Source organism: Salvia splendens, chromosome 2 (assembly GCF_004379255.2).
Source record: "Salvia splendens isolate huo1 chromosome 2, SspV2, whole genome shotgun sequence".
Lineage (NCBI taxonomy): Eukaryota > Viridiplantae > Streptophyta > Magnoliopsida > Lamiales > Lamiaceae > Salvia > Salvia splendens.
This window is the reverse complement of record NC_056033.1, coordinates 31,218,267-31,230,214: the sequence shown is the minus strand read 5'-3', so window position 1 is coordinate 31,230,214 and position 11,948 is coordinate 31,218,267. Positions and strand designations below refer to the sequence as shown.

Below are 11,948 nucleotides of genomic sequence, written 5' to 3'. Positions count from 1 at the left end.
GACTTGTTTGTAATTCTTGGGCCATGATGCGAGGTGTGGGCGTTAGGAATGGGCCATGAGGTTAAATTCTGGATTCCATAAGCGTCTCTGTGAAGTTGCAGTTCAACGCATTCCAGATCATCTTATGTATACAACGGTGGCTTCGTTTATTGAAAACTCAAACTGGACATGGCCGCAGTTTCAACATCTGCTGCCAGATTGGGTGAATCAAGTTATAGCTGCTACTATGCTACCAAGGGGGCCCTCATCGTCACGAGTATTTTCCATCAAGTCTTGTAACACCCGTACTTTTAAGTACTAAACTAAAGTATGTCATGGGATAATTAATAAAATTTTTATTTATTATGCTATGCCTCTCGTTAAATGTGCTTCGGAGTAGTATGGTATTTATGTGACGATGTGACTTTGGGACGTTTTTATTTAATTATGAAACTTTGGGAGACATGTTGAAGGTCTCGTTGAAATAATGATGACGATATTGTTATATTTAGCATAAGGGATGCGATGCGGGAGATAAATATTTTATGGAAGATGACGTGCATAAATCGAGGAACGGTTGAGGAAACTATATTTGGAACAACACCAAATATAGGTTGTGACGTTAGGTGTTCTTTAATTGTTGTTTGTGAAGAACAAGATAAAGTCCCGTGAATCTTAATTATCGACGGAAGTGCGAGAAAATAAAGTATGTATATGTATTTATATTTGGGCTTTCCAAATTAAACTGGAGTCCAATTGACTATCTATAAAAAGGGCTTGGGCCCTAACTATTTAAAAATCTAACCAAGTAATAATATTGCCAAGTTGGGCTTACAACAAATTGAGCCCAACACCATTTAATTAATTTAAGAGCCCAAATCTCTCCAAGCAAATGGGAGCAAGCCCAAAGAACTTCCTTCTCCTTCTTCTTCAACCATGGTCGACGGTTTCCACCAAGGACTCTCCACCTCCAACTCTTTCACCTTCCCTCTTCCACCATCAATGCTTCCATCCAAGAGTCGCACAAAATATTACTTTAGCCTTCCATCTCTTCCTCACATTACACTACACAAAAAAAAAAGGTGAGAGAGAGAGCCGAGAGAGGGAGCAAGAGGAGGATTTTTTTTCCACCATTCTTGTCCATTCACCACCAAGTCCAATCAATTTGGAGGTATAATCCTTTCCTATCCCAAAGCATGATTAAATAGTATCTATGCATATTTTTTTTTATACATTCAGTCAAATTAACAATCAACTAAGAATCAATCGAACATTCGCCGTATGTAATCGAAGCCACGAAAGAACTTAACTTTGAAATGAGAACGTAATTTGCGGGTTGATTCGGGGTGGTTCGGAGTGTTTCCGGGGAAGAGGAGGCTGCACAGCAGCGGCGAACGGCAGCGACCGCACAGCGACGGTAGTGCGCAGCGACGGCAGCGAACGACGTCCTCCCTCCTCGCTGTAGCGGCAATTTCCGCCGATGAGATTGGAGACGCCGGCGACCAGCAGCCCGGATCAGCAGCGACGCGACGGAAGACGGCGGATTTGAGGTTGTCAAATTGGAGGTTTCCGATTGGGGATTTTCAGTGGTTGGGTGGAATCGGACTCTTGGAGTGAGGTGTGACCCGAATCGCCAGAATCACGTGACAGCCGACGGCGTGGGGTGAGGACTTGAGGAGGAGTCGACGGGTTCTTCAGAAATTGAGGAAGAAATGAGGTGAAAAGAGAGAGTGGATTGACCGATAGTGAAGGGAAGGGAGTTAGGTGGACCTTTGTTGGACCATCTTTTAATTAGTAATTGGCCTCACTAAATTAAATCGGAGGAGTTGTTAGATGGGCTCCATTTAAATTGTTGGGTTTTAAAAAAAATAAGATTGGAGATAAGGTGGGGAAATAATTAAGCTTTGGGGGTTTTAAATAAATCTTTGGGCCGATAAATGATCGTGAGGAATTATTTAATTAAAAGCCGAATTAATTTGAAGTATGAATAATTTTATCCCAAGTCCGAAATAAAATATTTTCGAAGAGAAATAGTTGCGATCATTTAAGTACGCGCTTAAATAAATTTTTTTAGAAATTTATTTCTACGTCATGGAAAATACGAGGAGCCAACGGAGGAAAGAACGAGCGTAAGTGGCCGACCGGCGTCGCACGCGACGCCTTGGGTGGCCGCTGAATAATCGAAAATGCACGAAAAACCGAAAAAACGAATTAAAAGATTTTACTTAGAGTGCATGCATTCTAAATATCTTCGTTACCGAGATTTGATTGGTACTTTATGTATTTTCCGAAAAGGTGGTTCGCACAGCCGCTAAGGTCGGAACGAGAAGCTACTAAGGAAAACTCTAAGCTTTTAAGGTGGGCTTTATTACTTAAACTCATTTATTTGCAATGATATGTATATGGTGAGATAAGGGTGGTTTTAATGTTATGTCATGCCGTATTTTATGTTTTGAATTGCCTATCTGATTGTCTACTAGAATAATGTTCTACTAGACTTTGATGGTTAACGAATTCGGGTCTAACTAGGGTCTAAGCCCTACTTAGGCTAGTGCACTGATGGGGATCGTGAGCCGTCCTCTAGGTCGGCCGGTCCAGTGATTGAGTTTGTGGCCACATTCTCGTTTCACATGATGGTTCAAATATGGTACATGATGGAGGATGACGATTGTCCGCGCGGACACTATTTTACTTAAGGAATGATTTTTAGTGTTTCTCGGCCTTTTAAAGTAAAACCCGAGTTTCACTCAATGATGGCTTGGCATAATTTTATCGATAAATGTATTTCGGGCATGAGTTCACTGGGTGCATCAAGTACTCAGCCCCTGCATATGTTTTCCCTATGTGCAGGTTGAGCGAGGACGGGAGGCGGAAGATGTTGAGCAATGAGCCAAGATTTTTTTTATTCTATAAATGTTCCGGTTACTACGGTGTCCTCATACATAGTAGTAGTCAAACTCTCAATTGCTTCCGCTACTCTAAGTTTTACCAACTCCTACGTTTTTTCTTTAATCCGTTGGACTATTTTTTTTCTATTCGAACTATGTTGCTTCGTGATTTGAAATTTTGATTTGATAATGGAATTTCGTCTTTTGATCTACATGTCGTACTTCCTTGATTGCTACCCCCTTCTTAATTCCCCCACTAGTCGCGATCCACCGTGCTTTCTATCCTTAGGAAGTGCGGTCATGACAAGTCTGCATATCACGGTTGGGTGGAGGGACAAGGAACACATACCTTCTTGCCTTGGAAGCGAATCTGGGGTTGGTATGGACCTCAACGAATAAAACTTTTTTCTGGATGTTGCTTCATAATGGGATCATGATGAACGCAGAGAGAGAACGCCGACATATCTCCTCTTCAGCCGAGTGTAGTATGTGTGGGGGAGAGCGCGCTGCATATGCTGCGTGACTGCACTGATGCGAAGAAAACATGGGAGAGTTTGTTGAGGTATGGTGGGGAAGAATGATTTTTTGATACTTCTCTAAGTTTGACAGATTGGGTTATTAGAAATATCAGCTCAAAGATTGTGTTGGGTAGTGGGGTGAAATGGTGCACGATTTTTAGTATGGCAAATTTGGAAAAAGAGACGGGGGTTCATTTTTAAGAGGGAGAGAATCAGCGTGGAAGGGGTAATATCTCTTATCTCGAGCACAATTACAATGATGAAGGTGGCGCGAATAAATAAGGAAGTTGGCTCGAGTGTAGTGAATTTACCGATTTCAGCGAAGTGGAATCCTCCCATGCCAGGCACTTTGAAATTAAATACGGATGCCTCTTTCCCGGTGCTTTAGGAGGTTGAACCGTCTAGGTCTAGGGGCTATATATATAGATATCTTATGAATCATAATGACTAAGAAATCTAATATTTAGCATATTACTTTTCTCTCAAGTTTCACCTAAGGGTTTCTTCTTGAAACCTTAGCCGCCGTTTTCTTCATCTTTACAAATTTATTGTTGAATTCATCGTGTGTGTGTGCCTCTCGGTGATCACCTTGATCATTAGGGAGTTGTGATACAAAAGACTTGTATCACTTATTCAAGGATGAAGAGAGTATTTGTTTTGAATTAACAGTATAAAATTTGTATTCACTATTTGAAAATCGCATGACTCGTGTTTGGAGTATGAAGTACTCCTTCCGTCCTAAGGAAGATGCCCCTTTCTTGGACGACACAAGAACTTATGCAACTTTATTTTGTGTGTGAAGTGGAGAGAGTAAAGTAAGAGAGATAGAATAAAGTAGAGAGAAATGTGTTTCCATTATTAGTAATTAGTCATCTTAGTTGGAACAAATCAAAAGGAGACGTGGGTTATCTTTGGAAAGAATGGAGTACTAGTTTTACAATAAAGCACACCAAATCACTTGTAAATATATACTATATCACCAATAACTACTCAGCATTTGACTTGCAAGTTGAGCATGCTTTTTTATTTATTACTAATAATTTATACACTTCATGAGTATGAATTCTGATGTTCAAGATGACGGCATATATCATGTTTCCCCATTAAATATTAGAGCTAGCAGGCCGATAAGTAAACGCTCTTTATAACTTTTAGTCCAATGATGCGTATATTATATCAAATCGGCGGTTACTTATTGGAAATAACTAAATAAATTTATCACTACAAAATATAGATTTTGAGATATCGAATATATTCTAAATGGAGCCATTGAACATGGCTTGGGAGTTAGGAATTGTATTAATGCGCTTAAATATTAGAGAACTATCAACTATGTCCCTGGCTGACGCTTAATTATTGAAAGGTGAAAAATAAATAAATATATTTAATTTTTTAAGATTTACATACACAAGAAAACTCGACTCTTGTTGAAAATGAAATAGTTTTCCTTTTGATGATAAGTTATAATCATATTGATTAAGATTTTATCTTCACGTACTAATTTATTACTGAATACTCCCCCGTTCCACATTTGGAGTCCTGTTAAATTTTATAAAAATGATAGTAATAAATAGTTAAATTATAGAAATAGTCAAATAAGAGATAAAATAATGTGGAGAAGTCAAAAGTGAACGGAATTTTCTAATGTGGGACAGAGGGAATAGTAATTTTAATGCAATCGCTAAGAAATCCTTCAATATCACTTCACTGATTTTTCAATGAGAAATAGATTGGCTATTGGTGCAGATAAAGGGGGTTGCGCTGCTTGATTACACACCCCGTTTTCAGAATCGCACTTGGTTTAAAATTTCTTCTCTTCTCTTTAGTGGTTTAAGTATTTAATTTTAGAACTTTTTGCAATTATCATTACTTTAGATAAATTAATAGTAGTACCTTTTTCGACAAAAGTTTGCAAAAAAGAAAATATGTGACATGAAATGAATAAAAGTAGATAGTCAACCGTATGTGAGTTGGAATTGGGACAATTTTTCAAGTATCGTACCCCATTTTGGCTGATAAAGGTTATTCCTTGGTGTTATAATTAAATATATTCTATTTTATTTTATTAATTTTGATAAATAAATTATATTTATCAAATTCATTTTATTCTCATTTTATTATAAAATTAATGTAAATAGGTAGGACTAATTATTTCCTAATTTTTTCAACTGTTTTTCTTTATATTTTAAAATTTTGTGTCTAAGCAAAATGAATCATTTACTTTATTATTCTCGAATCACTTTAATTGAGAAATTAATTTATTTATTTTTAAAAATGATGATTATTCTGGAATCACTCTAATTGTGGTCAAATTTTGTCATCCCAAAAAATAAACGAAATACGATCATATTATCATACAATATATGAAATTGTTATTACTAACTACAAAGGTTAAAAAGAATTGCACAGCAATTTAAAACTGTCAGCATTCCGGATGAGCTTCTTGCAGCAGATTAGTTAGGTGGATCTAGCTAAATTAAAACCTTCTCGTGAGGTTGGCCCACCTTTTTTCACCAACCTCGGCCTTTATGCAATAATAATCTACCCATCATTTTAATATTTAATTACAGAAATGACCATAATCACAGAATTGTATCAGTTGTAAAAAGTGACAATTTTCAATTACTCCGCCCGTTCCATAATAATAGAGCCATTTTACTATTTTGGTACGTTTCATAGTAATGGAGTCATTTCTCTTTTTAGTAAAAGTCAACACATTTTTTCACACTTACTTTACCCTCTCTGACTTTTTTCTCTCTTCGTCTCTCTACCTTTTTCATTTTCCACTTTATTATCCCTTTACTTAACTCACATAACTCAATTTTTTCTTAATCACTTGCCGAAAAGAAACGCCTTCATTATTATGGAACGGAAGGAGTACTAATTTTCATTATCTCATTTTGTGCCAATTGTTTAAGATAGAGCATGAGAATAACTCCACACCGTCCAAAATAAGGACTCAATATCTTGTTTTAGTGAAAAGGAGTAGTACTCCAGTATTAATTTTGAGAAATCTGCATTTGATACAAATTGATTGAGATGTCCTCCTACTTTTGTTAGTACAATTTTTTATGTAGATAATGCTTCCTTTGTTCCATTATTGTGTGAGCTTTTTTTTAGACACAATATTTAAGAAAATGATATTTATTTATAATTTTTAGATAATACTTTCTCTGTTCCATCTCCGAATTAACTTTTTGGCCTGTTTATTTGGCCATCATTATTATATGTAAGTAATTTTATTTTTCAGTTATTAAATTTATGTGTTTAATTTATTTATAAGCAATTATAAAAATAATTCAATTTTTTAATATATACTTAAAAAACTACTCTTAGTTCTTGTAGTAATATGCTTAGGTTTATCTAATAGATGGTAAATTAGTTAAATGTTAAAAGTAATTAACTATAAAAAAATTAAAGTTAAATTAAACAATAGTATCTATTTATAATTTAATGTAAGAAATGCTTATTTAATAATCCTTTATTTTCAATCTATTATTTCAAAATAATAAAAATTATAATTGTAGAATAATGATATATTTATATTTAGCTTAATAATAACAGACGAAGTTAATTTTAAAAGTGAACATATTTATTAGATGTGATAATTTGAGATGCTATATTCTATATAGTCGTCGTGTACTTGAATCAAATTATAAAATTTGATATTATAACATTTTTCCAAACAAAAAGAATTATATCTACAAGAATGATAGGGTCAAAATAGTAAAAGACGGTAATAAATGAGTTTTCTTGAAGGAGGGGCTGAACACGAGGGCGAAAATATCGATGATTCAACCCCCCAAATCCCAACCCTTCCTATAAAAACCATACTCGCCACCATTTCTACACATCTTCTACCAAAGTCTCATTTCTGTGTCTCGAACTCTCCATCGCTCTCTTTCTCTTCTCTTAATAATAATATATCGAAGCTGCAATAATGTCTGCCTACCGCGGAAAGTATGCTGGTAAGATTCACGCCGTCTTCGGATTCTTTTTTATCTTTTTCTAACCGTAGTTTTCGTTATTATTTGGTTTTTATTAGTGGATCTGTGGTAATTACGCTAATTTGATTTGTTTTGTTGGTTGATTCATCAGATCTGATGTGATGTGATGCGTTTCATCTGTAAATCTGATAGTATACTGCTCTGTTTAATCTGATGTAGTTTTTAGTTGTAGATAATCATGTGTAGTTTATGGCGTGTTTTGTTGCGAAGTGGATTAAACCGTATATCGATTGCGTCTGAGTCTAATTGGTTAACATATTGCTTTGATCTTTTCATTAGTTGCTATACCGTGCTTTGTACCAATTGATTTTTCGACAATCCAAAGCTTTAAATCTGAACTTAAGTTGTCAGATAATTTTTATTATTTGTTCTTTAGTTAAAGTTGCTTTTGATCTCATATTCGTTGCTGTATACTCGTTCCATTCTTCGTTCCTAAGTTTGTGTTGATGTAAATGGAGGCTGCTATCCTGGTGATGTTTTTTTGAGATGCTTTCCAGATGATTTTTGGTTGTTTTATAATTATTAATTAATTTTAGCAAAAAAACCTATTTTGTGATTGTCTCTTCGATCTGTTTGTTGTGCTGCTTTTATGTTAAGCGATTCCTGAGATGCATACATTTGGTGACACTCCTAGGCCTGATGTGTTCTCTTCGAAGTAATTCTGCTAAATTTTTCTATGCCCATTTTGGTTGCTACTAGTTCATGTGTTAAGTACTCATGTGAGACTTTGAAATGCAGTTGCATGCTTATAATTCTTCTATTGTTTTTATATTTTGGATCTGATCTAAGGCGTCTTGTAGGCTTGAATAGTAATATCTTATTCAGATGAGTTTATGTTTGCGACTTGATACTTCATGTTATGGACTTACTATTGTATATTCCTATACTGCGTTGTTTAAATGTATGCTTGATTTGCAGATGAACTCATTGCAAATGCTGCATACATTGGTACTCCTGGAAAGGGTATCCTTGCTGCTGATGAATCCACTGGAACTATTGGAAAGCGTTTATCGAGCATCAACGTTGAGAATGTTGAGTCAAACAGAAGGGCTCTTCGTGAACTTCTCTTCTGCGCCCCTGGTGCACTTCAATACCTGAGTGGTGTGATCCTTTTTGAGGAAACTCTGTACCAGAAAACCGCTGCAGGTACTGTCTTTATTTTTTTTATTGTACCTAATAATCAATAATCATATTCTAATAGTAACTATTTTTCTGTTACAATAGTATAGTTTTGTAAATGATCTTACATTTTTTTCTGTGTGCTTGTAGGCAAGCCTTTTGTTGATGTGTTGAATGAGGGAGGTGTTCTTCCTGGTATCAAGGTCGACAAGGGTACTGTTGAGCTTGCTGGAACCAACGGTGAAACCACTACTCAAGGGCTTGATGGCCTAGCCCAACGTTGCCAACAATACTATGCTGCTGGTGCTCGTTTTGCTAAATGGAGAGCCGTACTTAAGATTGGTCCCAACGAGCCATCACAGCTGGCCATCAATGACAATGCCAATGGTCTGGCCCGTTATGCCATCATCTGCCAGGAGAACGGCTTGGTACCAATTGTTGAGCCAGAGATCCTTGTCGATGGATCCCACGACCTCAACAAGTGCGCTGAGGTGACAGAGCGTGTTCTGGCTGCTTGCTACAAGGCCCTCAACGACCACCACGTCTTGTTGGAGGGTACATTGTTGAAGCCCAACATGGTTACACCCGGTTCTGATGCTCCCAAGGTTGCCCCTGAGGTGGTTGCTGAGTACACTGTCCGTGCTTTGCAACGAACAATGCCTTGTGCTGTTCCCGCTGTTGTCTTTTTGTCTGGTGGACAGAGTGAGGAAGAGGCCACCCGCAACCTAAATGCAATGAACCAGCTCAAGACAAAGAAGCCATGGACCCTCTCTTTCTCGTTCGGACGTGCTCTCCAGCAGAGTACCCTGAAGGCATGGGCTGGCAAAGAGGAGAATGTCGGAAAGGCTCAGGCTGCATTGCTTACAAGGTGCAAGGCCAACTCAGAAGCCACTCTAGGAACCTACAAGGGCGACAGCGCTGTGAGCCAGGATGCATCCGAGAGCCTCCACGTCAAGGACTACAAGTACTAGATTCAGTATGACTTCCCTTCGATTTTCTCGGTTGAAAGGAGAGCATGACTAGTTTGTTGACTTAATGCATTTTATCCTCATTTTCATGGTTTCTAAACTCCCGTTTTTAGTTAATAAGGTTTCGAGGAGCATGGAGGAACATTGTTGGTTGCTTCTTTTGTACTTTTATCATTTCTTCTTTGTGTTAAAACTATTTTGCCAATGTTTGGCAAAGCTTAATTTGCTCATAATTACGGTTAATAGAGGAATTTGTGGAGTGTTTTTGAATTATTTTGATGCCAAACCAGTTTCGTCATGATTTGATTCCATTTGATGTTCTATTGTAAGCCCATTACAATGTTGATTTGACATTTGAGTTAGCCCAACACTGCAGTCTTAGTCCAGCAAGCCCCTAACCTTTGCCACCTCTAACTTGTTGGTGCATATTATATCTAATCTAATATGGGTGGACCATTCATACACATTCTGCCCTTTCAAAAGTTTGAAAAAAAGAAGACTTGTTCGCGATAATTCCTGCAACTCTGTCCTGTACATGTAACTAGTTTCCCCCTTTTAAAAAAAATCAATCTGGATGTGCCAGAATAATTCTCTTCGTCCGCTGTTAGAGTCCCGGCTTATCATTTAGTCTGTCCGCCATTAAGAGTCTCAATTCACTTTTATTATAAATGGTAGATAGAACTGACTTTTCACTAACTCATTCTATTCCTAATCTATTACTTATAAAACTAATAATATATAAAAATGAATCTCACATCCCACTATAATTAGTAACCCACTCTCTTTTATAGAGTATTTCTTAAAATCCATGCCGAACTCAACGAGAGTACTACCTTGGAGGCTTATTAAAACTAGCTAATTCTATTTTTGTCTCTATCAGATTATATATACTCCCTCCGTCCCAATAAATATGCAACATTTGGTTTCCGGCACAAGATTTTATGTAGTGGTGTTTTATAAGTTAATGAAGAGAGAGTAAAGTAAGAGAGAAGAAAAAATAGAGAGAGTATTGTTTCCATTTTAGGAAACATTTCATTTTTATTGGGACAACCTAAAAAGGAAAACGTTTCATTTCTAATGGGACAGAGGGAGTACTTTATTTTGTAGTACTACTAAAAGTTGCCACCCATCCATGTCCTATGCATTCCAGTATGGGCTCCCAATCGACAATTATGCACGGTCTTAGAGCATCATTAACGCATGGGGCCGGGCCGCAGTTGGGTCCCCGCCTGCGTCACGCAACGATGGAGGGCAGGATTTTCCGGCCTGGGCCGGTCCCAAGGACGCAGACGCGGCCTGGGGACGCGCCCGGGGTCCGGCCCAGCTCAGGGTTATGCGCATCGGGACGTGCCGCGACGGGGTCCGTCCCAGCATTAATTGGTGTTCGGGCCGACCCTGGCCGCAATTTCAATTTTTTTTATAAAATCGAAAAGTTATCTATAAAATACCACTCCATCCATTTTCATATCTATTAAACTTCATTTCTCTCCCTAAAATTCGAAAAAATGCCTCCTCGTCAAAGACCAATCGACGTTCAAATGGCCCGAATGTTAGAGGCGGCGATACCGGCAATCCAAGAAGAAACCAACAACGAAGTGGAACGCTACCAAGCTGCTATTCAAGCTTGGAACGAACAACAAGTCCGGGTACCACGTACTCGGATGTATATTCACCGAGACTGTGAACAAGCTGGTTTGCGGCTTTTCACAGATTGTTTCTCTAGAGATCCGCGATGGAGTGATCAGATGTTCAGTCGCCGGTTCCGAATGCGGAGGCCTTTGTTCCTGCGCATTGTCAACGCAGTTGTAGCTCGTATTTCTGCCAAACCACCGATGCTGTGGGCCGACAAAGTATATCGACTTTGCAGAAATGCACATCTGCCATACGTCAACTCGCTTACGGAACTACAGCAGATATGTTCGATGAGTATCTCCATGTAAGTGTGTCACGCCCGCATTTTCTAAGGATAGAAAACACGGTTGATCGCGACTAGGGGAGGATTAAAGAAGAGGGGAAGAAAGGGGAAAACAACACAACTCGACCATAGCTCGAAAAAAATGGGAATATCTCGAATAAAATTAGAGTATCTCAACAATCAACAACTCAAAAATGAATATTATCTCAGCGATACAAGAACTCAAAAGAAGGACAACTACTTAGCGGAAGCATTTGAGAGAAGGAATATGCCACGTGTAAAGACATGACACATTCTGCACACTTAAATTTCTTCAACGGTCTTGCTCAACACCCACCGCACCCGTCACGCTCAACCTGCACATTTTTAAAAAGAAATGCAGGGCTGAGTACTTGATGCACTCAGTGGACTCATGCCGAAAACATTTTATAAAAAGTATTTATCATGCCACCATTGAGTGACCTTGGGGTTTTAACTTTAGAAATCGCCCAAGACACTAAAATCATTTCCATCGTAAAACTCGTGACTGCAGTCATTTTCCCATAGATGTCTAC

General features: G+C 37.9%; 1 protein-coding gene and 1 long non-coding RNA gene across 2 annotated transcripts; one reads left to right on the top strand and one right to left on the bottom strand.

Annotated features, from left to right (window-relative positions):
• Positions 1 to 671: 671 nt before the first annotated feature.
• LOC121764509 lies at positions 672 to 1,762 on the bottom strand. Its single transcript, XR_006042565.1, has 2 exons — positions 1,290 to 1,762; positions 672 to 1,044 (listed from the first exon to the last, which is right to left on the bottom strand). It is a non-coding gene; the product is annotated as an uncharacterized LOC121764509 (long non-coding RNA).
• Positions 1,763 to 7,189: 5,427 nt separating this feature from the next.
• On the top strand, positions 7,190 to 9,752 carry LOC121792180 (fructose-bisphosphate aldolase 6, cytosolic). The gene is made up of 3 exons (XM_042190030.1): positions 7,190 to 7,353; positions 8,311 to 8,538; positions 8,662 to 9,752. The coding sequence occupies exons 1-3, from the start codon at positions 7,326 to 7,328 to the stop codon at positions 9,480 to 9,482; spliced, it is 1,077 nt and encodes a 358-aa protein (XP_042045964.1). The 5' UTR covers positions 7,190 to 7,325; the 3' UTR covers positions 9,483 to 9,752.
• Positions 9,753 to 11,948: the final 2,196 nt, after the last annotated feature.

What these genes read in the sequence shown, in the direction of transcription:
- LOC121792180 (XM_042190030.1), top strand. Translation starts at nt 7,326, where the DNA reads ATGTCTGCCTACCGCGGAAAGTATGCTG. An exon ending in CTACCGCGGAAAGTATGCTG is followed by an intron (nt 7,354 to 8,310) that starts GTAAGATTCACG and finishes CTTGATTTGCAG; the next exon opens with ATGAACTCATTGCAAATGCT. An exon ending in GTACCAGAAAACCGCTGCAG is followed by an intron (nt 8,539 to 8,661) that starts GTACTGTCTTTA and finishes GTGTGCTTGTAG; the next exon opens with GCAAGCCTTTTGTTGATGTG.